Here is a 17,887-nt window from a genome sequence, read left to right on the forward strand (position 1 = left end):
GAAGCGCCTAAGTATAACAAACTGGTAATGATAAATATGTTCTACACAAATTAACTATGTCATGTAAAATAGTTTAGGGAGCAATTAAATATTGATTTTAATTTAGGCCTTTATAACAATACCAAGCTACGATCCACATCGCCTCAAATCATATCTTCCACAAGCATATCAAGCATATGTAAGATGACAGTCAATTTATCCGTGAAAAAATTGTTGGTAGTCATATCTCATTTTCTCATTTATATTCCTTCTTTGCATCAGTTAACAGATGTACTTACGAAACTTGTATCGTCTTCTCAACTTCATAATGCTATTCAAGTTGGGCATGCATGATATTAATGTTTTAGTTTGAGGGAGAATGTTAATGTAATCGTCTTGTATTATATTGAGCCTTTGCCAGACCTATTTAGGTTAGCATTTTTTGGAGTCTACCTTTTCTCAATGAATTAATACAATGATGTGCAGAGAGATCTAGACTATTTTCTTTTTCGAACATAGTTTTGGTCCTTGTTCTTGCTCCGGTGGTAGACTCTCAAGAGTTTCAACACCTGGTTAAGGGTTGAGTACCCATAGGTGGTGAAATCCCACTATGGCGTGAGTGTGTGGTGGGGTGTGTGCGCGTGTTTAAAAAAATTTAAAAAAATCCTCTTAATCAAATAATTCTTAAAATTGATAGTAAACCAAGGTGGGTCCAACTAGAGGGATGCCGGAGTGAACAATGAGCCTTCTCTCCCATGATAGATCTAAGCCATTTTAATTTTAATTTTTTATTGTTGCTTAGTTCTGGCCCAGATGGTTAAGATTGTCCAATTGAATTAATTATTTATGGATGGCACAACTGAAGGTGGAGCACAGGATCGACTGTGCCCAGATCTATCCAAAATGCACTTTAAAGCGATCAACAGCCAAACAGGCATTAAACAACTACCGGTTAAAGTGTGGCTAGCCAAACACCAATAATAATAATAAAAAAAAAATAAATAATAAATAAATAAAAAAAATCAATTCACAATCACAGTCACAAATATCCAAGCTCGACAAGGCCCACGATGGTATATTTTGGTGAAATCCATTCCGTTCATCAGTTGATCCACCTCATGCTCACCGTACATAGAAAAAATCAGATCGATCCAAAACTCATTAGAACCACAGCGAGGGAACAGTGTAAACTCACAACTAAAGCCTCTAAACCCACATGTAGTCCATCCAAGTTTGGACCAGGTTATTTTTGGAATTTATCTTCATCGCCAATGGTTTCACCTGATGAATGGCTTGGATGGCATATACACCACACGGTGGGCCCCGAAGGTCTCTATGGTGGGCGTCCCCATCCAAAATCTTTCCTATGATATGGCCCACTTGAATTTTGGATCGGCCTGATTACTGGGCTCAAGTGCTAAAATGAGGTTTCTCAACTGATGAACTGAGTAGATGTCATGCAATATATTGCAGTGGGCCCACGTAACACTGATGTTGCACGCTTTTTCTACAACAGGTGTTGTGGAGGCTTTCTCAATGTCTAACACAACTCTCATGTAAATGAGATAGACTCTTATTATAGTTTACCACCACTTTTAAGATACTGATAACTCTTCCCCCATTACAAATTACATAGTTAAACAGCAATCCAACCCGTCCAAATCACCAAACAAATTGCGGAAAGAGCATAACCCAAAAATTACACTGAGAATGTGATAGAAACCATTTAATTTGCCATTCGAATTTGGACCACTTGCTGTTTTGATGATGTGCTACATTCACATTATAACCCATAACTTGGATGGTTTGGATAGGTATAAAATATAAATGAGTGTGGCATGCAGGTGAGAAGGATGAGTCACCACCATTCTCAAAATGGTGATAAGATAATGTAGAACACAATCCCACCCACATTAGGTCACTTTGGCAAGGTTTTTAACAGCAAAAGAACACAATCCCACTCATATTAGGACTCTTAGAGAACTAATAGGAGACAATCATACTCACATTAGGACTCTTCTCAATGCTTTGTTAGGACTCCTCCCAAGGTTTCAAGGCAAACACAAAAAAAAAAATTTAAAATAAAATAAAATAAAATCAAACTCATGCTAGGACTCTTCTCAAGGCTTTCAATACCAAACACAAATTAAAATAATACAATCACATTCATATTAGGACTCTTCTCATGACTTTCAATGGCTAAAACAAATTAAAATAACAAAATCCCACTCATATTAGGCATCTTCTCAAATCTTTCAATGGCTTTTACAAATTAAAAGAATACAATCACACATATATTAGGACTCTTCTTAAGTCTTCCAATATCTAAAACAACACTCATTGAACTCCAAACAACACCAAAGTAAGAGAAACCAATGCTACAACAAATGAGAAATGTAAGTTTTTAGAACTTGGACTGGAGATAATCCACTGCAGCCTTGTCCAGCTGGAAGGCCGTGGTAAGAACCTCAGTCGAAATGGGTCCCTTCGATCCGAAGATGGAATTAGCGATGGTGATTACACCTGGGTTTTCGCTGCTGAGGGCCGCAATCGCAACAGCACTCCCATACCCTACGTTACGTTGGAAGTGAATGAGTCCCTCTGGGAAGACGAACACATCACCCTTCTGGAGGACCTTCGTGATCAGACGGTTGTCAGGGTTAGATGTGACAAAGCCGGCGTAGAGAGTGCCTTCCACGACTGTTAGGATCTCAGTGGCTCGCGGGTGGATGTGGGGAGAAATGACGCCCCATGGTGCGTAGTCTATGCGAACCATCGAGATGCCGAGCGTGTTGAGTCCAGGTAAATGGGCTGCGAAGACAGGAGTAACTGCCGATCGAAGGAAGTTCGATGTGTTGCCTGGTTTATGGAGCCCGGCGAAGAAGAAATCGTTGGCTTGAGCGAGCTTCGGGTCCTTACAGGCTAATCCATTAACCAACACTGCCAAGATTCATAATCCAAATTAGTAAAATGAAATGTGTTACTAAAATGTTAATACTATCTCATTTTTAGCACATTGACCGAGTGGACTCGGACCCAGTCAAGATCAAACCCAAATTTAGAATGTGGGTTAACTCTACTTGACTCAACCGAGTTGCAATTCAACTCAGGATCGCATAAGTTGTTCCGAGTCACCGAGTTTTGAAACCTTGATTTCTGCACAATGATAGAGTGACTGTTGTTGTAGTCGTAGTGATGGGGAAGTACCTGGACTATTGGGCTTGGCTACACAGAAATCCTGCAAAGGGCTTGGATATGAGGCTGAGGCAATAGAGCAAGTGAGAGCTAAAAAACCCAAGAAGAGAATGTGGTGGGCCATCTCAAAAACTCCCTCTCTTCTCTCTAGTAATCAAGGAAAGAAGATTCAACGGCTAGAAAGCTTTGAAAGTTTTCGGAGTTATGAAATAGGGATGGTTTGGAGTTGATATATATAGGGAGAGATGTAGATGTAACATGCATCCACGTGGTAGTAAGTTACAAATGCATCGTCCAATCTGTTGCCGTCTATTCCATTGAAATGGTCTTCTTTCTTCAATCCAATCCACTTATCCATGAGAAACGCTACTAGCACATGCGCTCGTGGTACTGTACACGTAGCAAACATGTGTGGTGATGTAGACCGTTGATCTGATTGGCCACAGCTTGCATGGTCCATATAAAAATAGATAGTAGTGATTGAGCAACTTTGACCGTCTGATAGCCGCGAGTTTCTACTGTTGAATGTAGACCGATTGTTTATTTCTTTTCATCTAACTTTCACAGTGTAGTCTCCTTGATTTTTGTGATATAACGCATCCATTTGCTGGCCCACCAAACCAACAGCTACGATCAGAACATCGAAGTGCTACGTGTACAATAGAGACAATGCAGATAAATCGTGGAACACCGTGAAGCGTGTGGACCATAGTATCTTATTATAGTATTCCCACTGAAATGGAGTGATAGGGATTATTATGGTAATTAAACATAATCAGATTGATTTGGTCCTCTCATTCAGTGTCCCGTTCATCATTGTATCTACTGCGTAGTTTCTTACTTCTGGAGATCCAAACCGTCTATAGGGTGGGCCCCACCGTGGATATGGGACACACAAAAGATCTGGAAGATTGAAGTATTTCAACACTTCCATCCTTCAATTACTTTCCTTCGCCTTCTTAACCATCTTTTTGAATATTTTCAAGGCAGCCTCCATTTTTTGAAAGATAGTACGATATGTCAAGGGGAAAAAGATTACAAAAGGAAAGAGAAACTGCTGAGAGGGCAGAAACTCCTTAAAGACCAATAAAACATAGATGGTAGCCCTTTAACAAATCAACTTGGGACGCCCATTCGATCAGGAGACGTTTAATTTGCTATAGAAATAACGACGTGAACAGATATTAGAAACATCCGAGAAGCATTTCCCATTTCTTTCCTCCCAGACTGACCACCAGACCGCAAGAATTCCCATCTGCATAATTTGGTTTTGAGCTTGCCTATATTGACCCCGTGCCAAGCTTGAAGAAACAGATCTGCCGCTCTTGGGGTGCACCAGCTGATATTAAACCTCGAGCAGAACTCTGCCCAGATTAGAGAAGAGAAAGGACAGTGTGGGAGGAGATGATCAACCGACTCTTCGTTACGCATGCAGTGCATCTCATCAGATTGACGGCTCAGATCAACGAACCATGGCCCAGCATGTAAAGGGTCATATGCATAAGCAAGCCGTACACTTTCTACTGATGATAAGGAGACTATTCCTGTGGACACGGATTGGGTAGTGAAACACGAGTATATACTCGAAAAAAAGGCCTAAAAAATGCTGGCCCACCTGCAAGCTATCCAATCAAATCTCACCGTGTCATTTCCCATCAGCTGGAGCTGTGAGGATTTTACTACCCGATCGGTGTTGAAAATCAGTGGTTTAAAAAAAATAATAAAAATGAAAATTCAAAAATTTCAAAATTTCGGGATTTTCCGGCCAAAATACCTTTTTGAATTTTTAAATTAAAAAGTGCGGTGTGTGTGCTTTGTCCCACATCGGAAATGCAAAGAAAAGTTTTGTGGTTTATATGAGATATTGAGAAGGGTATTCTTACTTGGAGCTTTTTGGAGGAAATGAGCGCGCGCGCACGCTCAAGCTCGGGCTCGGGCACGGGCACGAGCAAGGGCGAGGGCGAGGGTGTGGGTAGTGAGGCAGTGTGGCTGTAGTGGCGCTAGATGGCGCACTTCGCGCATCATGTCGCAGAGTGGTCGCTCTCTCGCGACTTTACACGAGACGGCGCGATCGCGGTGCGATGGGTTTGGTCAGAGCCTTAGGGCGATGTGGATCTGAAATGTTGGAAATGATCCTGGGTTTTATAGGTGACTGAGAACGGTCGGATCTTAAATCCGAAACGTCCAGCCGTTTCTTAAATGGATAGCTACCTTAAAAGCCACAACGATCCGAAAACGGACGGGCCAGGATGATCCAACGGTCAGATCTACAGATCTAATGACCAGAAACGTCTGGGATTAATGGACAACGGCCAGAAACGTTTTTCAAACGTTCTGGACCATTGAATACCACACAGCAACGGTCTAAACCTGAGGCCTATATAAATTGGACCATTCCAGTCCGATTTCATCATCTCAACACACCATCTCTCCCATCAAATCAGATACAGTCCATAGCTTCAATTTAGAATATTGTTATCATCTCCATCGTCTAAGTCTGCCAGAATAAATCTACTGCGTTAAATTGTTCCATAGTGGACCTATCGTGATTGCTGCACGCTGGATCCAGATAAGGCTTGTCTTATCCTGGAAGCAATTCACCTGTAACCCATCAGCAGTTGATAAGGTGGCGAATCACGCTTTAAGGACAGCGTATTTTATACATGATTCAGCCTAGTGATAATTTTTATTTTTCTATCTTTTATTTTCGGTGTATCCAAAAGAAACTTTTCTAACAATCTTAAAGCGTGATTATGGACACCGAAAGTGTCGCATTAATCAAACTGATGAACCAGGATCTGATCCGATTGGATCGATTCGATGGTTCAAATTTTACTAGATGTCAGGACAAGCTGAAATTGCTGTTGACCGCGCTGAAGATCTTCTACATCTTGGACCCGACTCTCCAGCCTCTGCCTGAAGCAAAGGACACTGACACTTCAGAACAGATCGCTGTTAGGATCAAGCGACAAGAAGATGAACTGCTGTGTCGTGGCCACATCCTCAATGCTCTCTCTGATCGATTGTATGATTTGTACACAGGAACCACATCAGCGAACGAAATTTGGAGCGCACTAAAATACAAATACAAGGCTGAAGAGGAAGGTACACAGAAATTTCTAATTGCCAGGTATTTCGACTTCACGATAGTAGACAATCTACCGCTGCTTGCCTAAATCCCAGAACTGCAGCTTATTGTAAATAAAATAAAAGCTATAAAAATCGATCTTCCTGAATCCTTTCAAGTCGGAGCTATAATTGCAAAGTTGCCTCCAAGCTGGAAACACTACAGGAAGAAACTAATGCATAAATCCGAAGAGTTCACCCTATAACAAATCCAGAAGCATCTTCGTATTGAAGAAGAATCTCGTAACCGAGGCAAAAAGGATGACGCTAATGGTGCATCCTCATCCAAGGTGAACGCAGTAGAAAAGACATCCCAAAATAATACCTATGAGAAAGTTGATTCCCTTAAACCTAACAAAGATCAAGGGAAATTCAAGAAAATCCAAAAGAAGAAAAACGGCAAACGTAAGGGAGCTTGCTATGTCTGCGGCAAGACTGGGCATTTCGCCATAGTCTGTAGGGACCGAAAAAAGCCTAAGAAAGAGGCTAATGCAGTAGACGATGAAATCGTAGCCATGGTCACAGAAGTGAACCTAGTTCAAGTGAAAATCACTGGTTGGTGGTATGATACAGGTGCTACAGTCCATGTATGTAATGATCGATTTGCTTTCAAAACCTATGAAAATGAGACCAATGGTTAAGAGGTTCAAATGGGAAATGAAGGACGATCGAAAGTTGTAGGCAAATGAACCGTGGAATTACTCTTTACCTCTGGAAAGAAGGTAATCCTGATCAACGTACTGCATGTCCCAGACATAAGAAGGAATCTTGTCTTAGGGGATCTCTTAAGCAAGCCTGGGATTAGGGTTGTGTTTGAATCAGGCAAGCTGATCTTGTCTAAGAATGAGAACTTTGTGGGTAAGGGATACGCTTGTAATGGGATGATCAAACTCTCTTTAAATGAAAAGAGTTCTTTTGCTTACATGATTGAGTCTGTAACGCTATGACATGGTAGACTAGTCGATATCGGCTACAGTACCATAAAACTCATGGCTAAGAACGGCCTAATATCATACAATGATAGTGACAAAGATAAATGTGAAGTATGCATACGGTCTAAAATAATAAAGAAACCATTCCCTAGTGTTGAGAGATCGTCTCAAATATTAGACCTAGTGCATATTGACATATGTGAACTAAATGGCGTTCTTACCCGTGGAGGTAAAAGGTACTTTATAATATTTATAGATGATTGTTCGAGATATGTATATATATATATCTGTTAAAATCAAAAGATGAAGCATTTAATGCATTCAAGATGTATAAAGTTGAAGTAGAAAATCAATTAGATAAAAATATTAAAATCCTTCGTAGTGACCGAGGAGGAGAATATTTCTCTAATGAATTTTCTAACTATTGTGAAGAACACGGCATAATACATCAGTGCACAGCACCTTATACACCACAACAAAATGGTGTAGCAGAGAGAAAAAATAGGACGTTAGTAGAAATGGTCAACTCATGCTAATACAAGCACAGTTGCTATTAAACCTATGGAGAGAAGCACTGTTAGCTGCATGTCATGTTTTAAACCGAATTCCATCTAAGAAAACCAAGACCTCTCCATACGAAATATGGAAAGGAAGAAAACCAAATATAGGGTATCATAGAGTGTGGGGGTGTCTTGCATATTGCAGAACTCCGGAACCTAAAAGAACTAAATTAGGACCAAAAGCTATTAAGTGCATCCTTGTACGATATGCATAATATAGTAAGGCCTATAGACTTCTAGACTTAGACTTCAATGTAATCATAGAGTCCAGAGATGTAGAATTCTTTGAGAATTCTGTATTCAAGGAGAAAAAAATGCTGAGATTCAATTTCCTAATAAAAATATAAAAGAAATACAAATAGAAGAAAAAACTCCTAGTGAACCTCGTAGGAGTCAAAGAGCAAGAGTAGAAAAGAGTCTTAATTCTGATCAAATAGACTCTCAACGACTCTCTTTTCATCTAGTTGAGGGTGATAGAGAGAAGGTGATTAGAAAAATACCTATGGTTTTGACTATAGAAGATGAACCTAAAATCTTTAGTGAAGCTATGTCTTTAAGAGACTCCGCTTTTTGGAAAGAAGCCATTAATGATGAAATGGATTCTTTAATGTTTAGCCAAACATGGAAATTAGTAGATCTACCTCCAAGTTCTAAACCAATAGGTTGTAAGTGGGTATTTAAGAAAAAATATCACACAGATGGTACAATTCAAACTTTTAAAGCAAGATTAGTTGCTAAGGGTTTTCGACAGAAAGAAGGAATTGATTATTTTGACACTTATTCACCAGTAGCTCGAATAACATCGATTAAGATCTTATTCGCTTTTGCATCTATACATCATCTTCATATCCATCAAATGGACGTGAAGACAGCATTCCTGAATGGTGATCTCGATGAGGAGGTATATATGGAGCAACCAGAAGGGTTTGTTCTACCAGGAAATGAAAGAAAAGTATGTAAACTTGTTAAGTCTTTGTATGAATTAAAGCAAGCACCAAAACAGTGGCATGATAAATTTGATTCTAAAGTTCTGTCTTATGGTTTTGAACACAATATTGCTGATAAATGCATATATTCAAAGGCTTGTAATGATTATGTTGTAATCATATGCTTGTATGTAGATGATATGTTAATAATCAGTAATAAAATGGAAGGTGTAACTGAAACCAAAAAGTTTCTCTCTTCAGTTTTCAAAATGAAAGATCTTGGACAAGTGGATACCATATTAGGTATCAAAGTTAAAAAACATAGTGGGAGTTTTGCATTATGCCAGTCTCATTATATTGAGAAAATAATAAACAAGTTTACTCACTTGAAAATTAAAGAAGCAAAAACCCCGTTTGGTCCAAGTATCAAGTTAAAAGAAAATAGTGGAAGAGTAGTTGTACAACTAGAGTATGCTAGTGCTATAGGTAGTCTTATGTATGCAATGCAATGCACAAGACCGGATATAGCATACGCTGTGAGTAAACTAAGTAGGTTTACAAGTAATCCAAGTGTTGAACACTGGAAAGCAATTAGTAGAGTTCTAGGTTATCTTAAAGAAACCAAAGAACTAGGGCTATTTTACTCAGAATTTTCAGCAGTGTTGGAAGGATATACCGATGCAAGTTGGATATCGAGGGCGGGGGACAACAAGTCCACTACAGGGTGGATATTCACCCTAGGAGGTGCAGCTGTATCTTAGGGATCCAAGAAACAAACTTGTATAACGCACTCAACTATGGAATCTGAGTTCATAGCTTTAGCTGCTACAGGCAAAGAGGCTGAGTGGTTAAGGGATCTTCTTTTAGAAATTTCATTTTATGCGAAGCCTATACCGGCTGTTTCACTTCATTGTGATAGTGAAGCTAATCTAGCAAGAGCCTATAGTGGTACCTATAATGGGAAGTCCAGGCACATAAGTTTGCGACATGACTATGTAAGACAATTGATTTAAGCTGGAATCATTGCGATCTCATATGTAAAATCAAGTAATAACTCGGCTGATCCTTTTACTAAACCTCTAACGAGAGAGGTAGTAAGGACAACATCTAGAGGGATGGGGTTGAAACTCTTTACTTAAAGTTTCACCAGTGAAAAAAACTCAACCCTAAATTAGAAAATCTCTAAATATTGAGTTTAATGGGTAACAACAATTCACTGATAAGTGAAAAGTTTCAGCACTAAATAAATTGATAACCTCATCCAGGATGATAGTGCTGGCCGTTATAAAGAGGGATGAGTATTGAATTCTTAATGAAATCCAGTCAAACAGGATAAGTGTTTTAAACAGAAACACTGGAAGGATTTCACCTATGTGAACGTAGAAGTGGTGCCGCTTCTCATGAGACTTAGAGTTATCTCAGGATCGTTCATAAAACAGGATAAACACATGGTCATTAAAAGTGCTAAGCGAGATTATAAAGGAACACCTAACCCATAAGCTATTATGTGTGTATTATTTTTGGTTATATCATAAAGGAATAACTAGTTCATTGCTGCGGCAACCAGAAATTTTGAAATAACTTTAAAATGCTTACACTAAGGAAAGATTCAAATCGCAAGATATCTTTCTTTATGCATAATAACTATTATTATTCTGGGAGATTTTTCATTATTTTAAAAAAACCAGTTGGACATTGTTGAAAATCAGTGGTTTAAAAAAATAATAAAAATGAAAATTTAATTTTTTCAAAATTTCAGGATTTTACTGCCAAAATACCTTTTTGAATTTTTAAATTAAAAAGTACAGTGTGTGATGCTTTGTCCCACATCGGAAATGCAAAGAAAAGTTTTGTGGTTTATATGAGATGTTGAGAAGGGTATTCTTACTTGGAGCTTTTTGGAGGAGATGAAACACGGGTTTCGCACTGGAACGCGCTCGGGTATGGGCACGGGCACAGGCACGGGCATGGGCGTGGGCGAGGGCAAGGGCGTGGGCAGTGAGGCAATGTGGCTGTAGTGGCGCTAGATGACGCACTTTGCACTTCGCACGTGCGCATCATGTCGCAGAGTGGTCGCTCCCTCACGACCTTACGCGAACCGGCGCGAGACGGTGCGACCTCGGTGCGATGGGTCTGCTCAGAGTCTTAGGGTGGTGTGGATCTGAAATGTTGAAAATGAGCCTGGGTTTTATAGGTGATTGAGAATGGTTGGATCTTAAATCCGAAACGTCCAGCTATTTCTTAAACGGATAGCTACCTTAAAAGCCACAACGGTTCGAAAACGGACGAGCAAGAATGATCCAACGGTCAGATCTACAGATCTAATAATCAGAAACGTCTGGGATTAATGGACAACGGCCAGAAATATTTTTCAAACGTTCTGGACCATTGAATACCACACAGCAACGGGTCTAAACCTGAGGCCTATATAAACTGGACCATTCCAGTCCGATTTCATCATCTCAACACACCATCTCTCCCATCAAATCAGATACAGTCCATAACTTCAATTTAGAATACTGTTATCATCTCCATCGTCTAAGTCTGCCAGAATAAATCTACTGCATTAAATTGTTCCATAGTGGACCTATTGTGATTGTTGCACGCTGGATCCAGATAAGGCTTGTCTTATCCTGGAAGCAATTCGCGTATAACCCATCAACAGTTGATAAGGGGGCAAATCACGCTTTAAGGACAACGTATTTTATACGTGATTCAGCCTAGTGATAATTTTTATTTTTCTATCTTTTATTTTCGGTGTATCCAAAAGAAACTTTTCTAACAATCGGGGTCTTATTTTTGTGCATTTATTCATTTGGAATTAGTGAAAATGGGATGCAGATTGGCTGCTACCCGCGTTTATGTGGTTGGAAGCTAGGTGGGGCCACCATGATATATGTCATGAGACATCCATTTTTCTAGACATGTTAAAACATGACCCTAAAAATGAGGTAATCCAAACTCAAGTGGACCATGAGAAAAAGTTGAGAGGGAAATGTCTACCATTACTCAATTAAGAAATTGATGCAAATAGGAATGTATGTTATTAAGTACAAGCCCAACATCTTAAGTACACAACATAAGGCTTGATTGATTGTCAAAGGGTTTACTTAGCAGAATGGTGTTGACCATCATAAGACATTGGCTCCTATTGCAAAGCTAAATTCTATGCATGATTTTCTCTCAAATATTACTCATATTCTTACAACTACTTCATCAATTACACATAAAAAAATAATGCCTTCTCTATGGTGATTAGGGCTGGACTTCGTTATATATAGATATATGAACTCGTTCTATACAGATATATGAACATGTCGGCGAACATCTCTGTATGTCCGAGCTGGTGCTATAAGATATATGTCCAGAGCAGAGCTCTCCAGGCATTTGGGATGATTTGTCCTTGGGCTAACCTCAGGCGGTGAGTAACCTCCCGTACAATAGAATGCACGGGAAGTTAGAGGCCGCACTGGAGAGCGACCAAATATATAGCCACCTCACCATCTCGGGGATGGCCATGAACTTCACTAAGCTTAGGAGCTCGGAGTACCACCGATTCTAGGATCTGGTACTCTTCCCTAATCCGAATTAGGTTAGTGCTCTGCAACTGTGACCCAAAAGGGTTGATGTCCAAGGGCTGCTTCGTAGTAGGCTAAGCTACCACCCTTTCAACCGGGGCAAACTCCGCTACGTCATCCCGACCTAACGGCATCAAAGATTGTGGCTCAGAAGGGGCACCCAACCGAGAGTCCATACTTTCTAGTACGAACTCACCGAAGAAAAGATTTTTGTCATCCCGACTAATGAGGAGAGAAGGAATGAAAAGGAAAAGGGAATGGAAGTAGAGAATCGGAGAAGAAGAAAAAGAGCACTGAAGAAAAGATTTTTGACTTACCAAAAATCGCTTAGTCCAGCAGTTTGGAAGAGCAACAGGAGCAGAGGGAGCAAATGAAAGTAGTTTTCGGGCTACCTCTCCCCTTTTATAAGCTCATCGGTTGCAGGCATTAATTCTCCTCATTTAATGCCATAGCCCAAAGAGGCATTACAGCTCACGCCATCGTCCACGTGGCAACCCCATGTTGGTCTGATCCGGTTTCCGAGGAAGAGCTACGTGCCTTCACCCTATGCACCAAAAACCGAACAAGTGTCGTATCAAGCACACCCCTCTCATACTACACGTCGCAAACATTAGAGGAACTACCTCGATTCTCGTGCTCACCTCCTCAAATTTTACGCTTGCCGCCTTTCTCCCTTTTGCCATAATGACAAGCGTTCCCGATATGTTGACCACTTGCCTGCGAGCTCCTACACTCAAACGTCAGTCCATACTAACTTACTTCCTGAACTCTCGAAGAGCACTTGGAAGTAAGGGGTTACTATTATGGGCAAAAATGAATTGACCAAGTTAACCAACATGAGAGAGAACACAGCATGGAAGAGGAGATTAGCTCGGCCGCTGTTGTCGAGCACTACTTCCATGACCAGCCCGAGGACCGACCACAAGGCGTGACCTCGACTCTAGCTAACACCCCATTATCATGGCCAATGAACGGTTGAGTACCAACTCAGCCTTGAGGTGGATGCAGTCCACAATCAATGATTCTACTTAGTTCGTAAGACCTCAACCAACTCAACCTTGAGGTCAGCCTCCGTCATTCAAGACCGATCACAGACCTCGACCGCCTCGCTTATGAGGTCGGACTCAGTCATCGACCACGGGACCCTCGGGGGCTGACCACTTGGAGATGTTGTTATTAAGATAAGATTTCCCCTGAATCCCCGTCGAAGATCTTGGAAAGATAAGGGTGACATGACTGGAAGGAGATCCCTTCCATGATATGCGCCTACCAAGTAGGGAAGATATCATTTACTAATTAAATGGTACCATGCAACTATAAATTAAAAAAAAAAAAAAAAACTCACCCACGGTGAGAGGTATGCATGGAAAAACCCTAACCCTACTAGACCTAAAGTGCCTAATCTAACTTCGGCATCGGAGTATCCCTTCTTTCAACCTAGGGTCCCTATTGTCATTCGGTTTTTACAGGTATACAACGGGTCTGAAAGGGACAACAAAAAAACATCATCAACAGCTTGGATGGCATATAAACTACACGGTGGGCCCCGAAGGTCTCTATGATGTGCGCTCCCATACAAATTTTTTCCTATGATATGGCCCACTTGAAATTTGGATCGGCCTAGTTACTGGGCTCAAGTGCTAAACTGAGGTGTCTCAACTGATGAACGGTGTAGATGTCATGAAATATTACAGTAGGCCAACATAACACTGATGTTGCACGCTTTTCCAACAACAGGTCTAGTGGAGGCTTTCTCATTGTCTAACACATCTCTCAACTAATAGTTCACTGCCACTGTAAAATAGTGGTAACTCATCCACCATTACACATGACATGGTTGAACAGCAATCCAACCCGTCCAAATCACCAAACCAATTACAGATAGAGCATAACCCAAAAATTACACTGACAATGTGATAGAAACCATTTGATTTGCATTGGAATTTGGACCACTCCCTATTTTAATGATGTGCTACATTCATGTTATACACCATGACTTAGAAGGTTTGGACAGTTATAAATACAAATGAGTGTGGTATGTGAGAAGGATGAGTCACCACCATTCTCAAAATGGCTGATGCTCTGGCTAGGATGGCCAGTGAAGGGTGTGGGAACAAGCTCTATAGATCCGGTTCCGAATTGCCAAGAACTGTAAGGGGCTCCTTGGTTCTCGACCAAGCGGGCCTGGGTATCCTGCGCGTTTAATCCCCTTGGCTTGGGTGGGTAGGGGCCGGCAGCTTCACGGGGGCCTCTTCCCCTAGTTTTTCTTGGTCCGCTCCTGGGGATGGCTTGTTCTTAGGTCTGAGGGTGTCCTTGTATACGATAGGCGAGGCCCAAATCTTTTTGTTGGGGCCCGCGGCTTGGATGTACATCTTTTTCATTTTATAAAATTTGGTGGAGCTGTTCCACCTTTAAAAAATAAAAATAAAAAAATCCCACCCACATTAGGACACTTTGGTAAGGCTTGCAGGAGCAAAATAACACAATCCCAATCATATTAGGACTCTTAAAGAACTCAAAGGACACGATCATGCTCTCATTAGTACTCTTCTCAAGGCTTTCAATGGCAAACACAAATCAAAAGAACAAAATCACACTCATATTATGACTCTTACTCAAGACCTTCAATGGCTAACACAAATTAAAATAACACAATCCCACTCATATTAGGACTCTTCTCAAGACTTTCAATGGCTTTTACAAATTAAAAGCATACAATCACACACATATTAGGATTCTTCTTAAGTCTTCCAATATCTAAAACAACACTCATTGAAGTACTCCAAACAACACCAAAGTAAGAAATACCAATGCTACAACAAATGAGAAATATAGGTTTTTAGAACTTGGACTGGAGATAATCCACTGCAACCTTGTCTAGCTGGAAGGCCGTGGTAAGAACCTCAGTCGAAATGGGCCCTTTCGATCCGAAGACGGAATTAGCGATGGTGATCACACCTGGGTTTTGGCTACTAAGGGCCGCGATCGTAATGGCATTCCCATACCCAACGTTACGTTGGAAGTGAATGAGTCCCTCTGGGAAGACGAACACATCACCCTTCTGGAGGACCTTCGCAATCAGACGGTTGTCGGGGTTGGATGTGACAAAGCCAGCGTAGAGAGTGCCTTCCATGACCGTTAGGATCTCGGTAGCTCGCGGGTGGATGTGGGGAGAAATGAGGCCCCATGGCGCGTAGTCTACGCGGACCATCGAGATGCCGAGTGTGTTGAGTCCAGGTAAATGGGTCGCGAAGACAGGAGTGACTGCAGATCCAAGGAAGTTCGAGGTGTTGCCTGGTTTATGGAGCCCGGTGAAGAAGAAATCGTTGGCTTGAGCGAGCTTCGGATCCTCACAGGCTAATCCATTAACCAACACTGCCAAGATTTATAATCTATATTAGTGAAATGAAATGTTTTACTAAAATGTTAATACTATGGCCCGGTTGAGTCAGGTGTGGCTTGACTGAGTCGACTCATAACTAGTTGAGTCTGGTCCAGTTCCATACTGCCATTCAGCATTGAGAATAATGGGTGAGTCGACCCAACTAGATGAGTCATGACTCAAGTTAGGAGTGAAGGAAACTTTGATTTTTTCCCAAATATAATGCCTTGTAGGACTGTTAATAAGCCAGCCTCAAGCTAAACCAAGGTCAGCACGTTTGGACCCAATTCTCCAATGAGATTCTTTCCCACAACTTCTGTATACAAAATTGGTCTACTTGTATAAAATTAATTGAAACAGATGGGGTTTGAGAAAATGCATCGAAATACACAGCACAAACTAGGGGTGCACATGGAATTGGTAGAACCGGTAAACCCGACCAGAACTGACCAGAACGCATGGTTTGGTCCAGTTCTGAAGTGCAACGTTCCAGTTCCAGTTTTGAAAAAAAAAAAAAAAAAACCGGTTGGTTCGGTTCCATTTTCGATTTAGGGTTCCGTAGAATCAAATTGGACCGTAGAACTGAACCCTAGAACCGAATGTGAAACTGGACCCTTGATTAATAAATATTTAAATTTTATTCTTTTAAATATAAAAAACTATTACATTCATCAAATAAATCACAACACAAATAGACACTGGTAGTAAAATCATTTTGGGAACATGAAAAGGTCATGAAAACAAACCATGACAAGATTACTATCTTTGAAAACTTTCAGTAGAGGAACTTGTGCTGAATTGTAATTTTTTTTTTTTAAAAAAAAAAACATGCAATTGGGCTGGATTATAAAAAGCTCATAACTGTAAAACTGAACCGGATCCATTTACGGTCCGATTCCAATTCAGTTCTAAGGTGCAAATGGTCCGTTGTGGTTTTAGTTTTCTTGGAACCGTTGGGAACGATTCAAGTTCAATTTCATGCTAGAATTGGACCGAACCGAACTGTGTGCACCCCTAGCACAAACTGAGGTTGAGCTCAAAATAGTCTTTAGACACTTTTTGGAGTGTGTCCATCTGAGCCTTACATTTTGGGCCTGATCCGTGTGCTTGAAAGACCCATGCTTAGACCCATGGTAGTTATAAATGGGCTTCGAATTGGGCTTGAATAGAAATTATAAATTCAAGCCCAAGATAAGTCTGTTTATTTCGATGACGGAAAAACCAGGCTCTCAGGGCTTGCTCATGGGTCTAATGACTAAATCCAAGCCAGCCATTGCTGGCTTGGCCCAATAGACCGTGATCTGGCCCAGCTTATTGACGGCCTTGATATAATGATTGTAGTTGCAGTAGTGATGGAGGAAGTACCTTGACTATTGGGCTTGGCTACACAGAAATCCTGCAAAGGGCTTGGATATGAAGCTAAGGCAAGAGAGCAAGTGAGAGCTAAAAAAGCCAAGAAGAGAATACGGTGGGCCATCTCAAAAACTCCCTCTTCCCTCTACTAATCAAGCAAAGGAGATTCAACGGCTAAAAACCTTTGAAATTTTTCGAGTTATGAAACAGGGATGGTTTGGGGTTGATATATATAGAGAGAGATGTAGATGTACCATGCATCCACGTGGAAGTATGTTACAAATGCAACGTCCAATGTATTGCCGTCTATGCCATTGAAATGGTCTTCTTTCTTCAATCCAATCCACTCATCCATGAGAAACGCCGCTAGTACACGCGCTTCGTGGTAATGTACACGTGGCAAACATATGTGGTGATGTAGACCGTTGATCTGATCGCCACCGCCTTCATGGGTCCATATAAAAATAAATAGTAGTGATTAAGCAACTTTGACCGCCTGATAGCCGTGAGTTTCTCCTGTTGAATGAGGACCAATTACTGATTTCTATTCGTCTAATTTTCACAGTCTAGTCTCCTTGATTTTTGTGATATAACACATCCACGTGCTGGCCCACCAAATCAACAGCTAGGATTAGAATATCGAAGTGTCACTTGTAACATTGAGATGATGCAGGCATCTCGTTGAACACCGTGAAGCGTGTGGACCATAGTATCATGTTATAGTATTTCCTCTGAAAAGGAGTGATGGGGATTATTATGGTAATTAAACATAATCAGATTGATTTGTTCCTCTCATTCAGTGTCCCACTCATCATTGCATGTACTGAGTAGTTGCTTACTTCTGGAGATCCAAACC

General features: G+C 40.8%; 2 protein-coding genes across 2 annotated transcripts; both read right to left on the reverse strand.

The window, feature by feature from the left end:
- Nucleotides 1-2,383: 2,383 nt before the first annotated feature.
- On the reverse strand, nucleotides 2,384-3,304 carry LOC131220361 (putative germin-like protein 2-1). Its single transcript, XM_058215303.1, has 2 exons — nucleotides 3,187-3,304; nucleotides 2,384-2,919 (listed from the first exon to the last, which is right to left on the reverse strand). The coding sequence occupies exons 1-2, from the start codon at nucleotides 3,296-3,298 to the stop codon at nucleotides 2,384-2,386; spliced, it is 648 nt and encodes a 215-aa protein (XP_058071286.1). The 5' UTR covers nucleotides 3,299-3,304.
- Nucleotides 3,305-15,135: 11,831 nt separating this feature from the next.
- On the reverse strand, nucleotides 15,136-17,155 carry LOC131220362 (putative germin-like protein 2-1). Its single transcript, XM_058215305.1, has 2 exons — nucleotides 17,044-17,155; nucleotides 15,136-15,671 (listed from the first exon to the last, which is right to left on the reverse strand). Exons 1-2 carry the CDS (start codon nucleotides 17,153-17,155, stop codon nucleotides 15,136-15,138), a joined length of 648 nt encoding a protein of 215 aa, XP_058071288.1.
- Between the last annotated feature and the right edge of the window lie 732 nt (nucleotides 17,156-17,887).

Source organism: Magnolia sinica, chromosome 12 (genome assembly GCF_029962835.1).
Source record: "Magnolia sinica isolate HGM2019 chromosome 12, MsV1, whole genome shotgun sequence".
NCBI classification, from domain to species: Eukaryota; Viridiplantae; Streptophyta; class Magnoliopsida; order Magnoliales; family Magnoliaceae; genus Magnolia; species Magnolia sinica.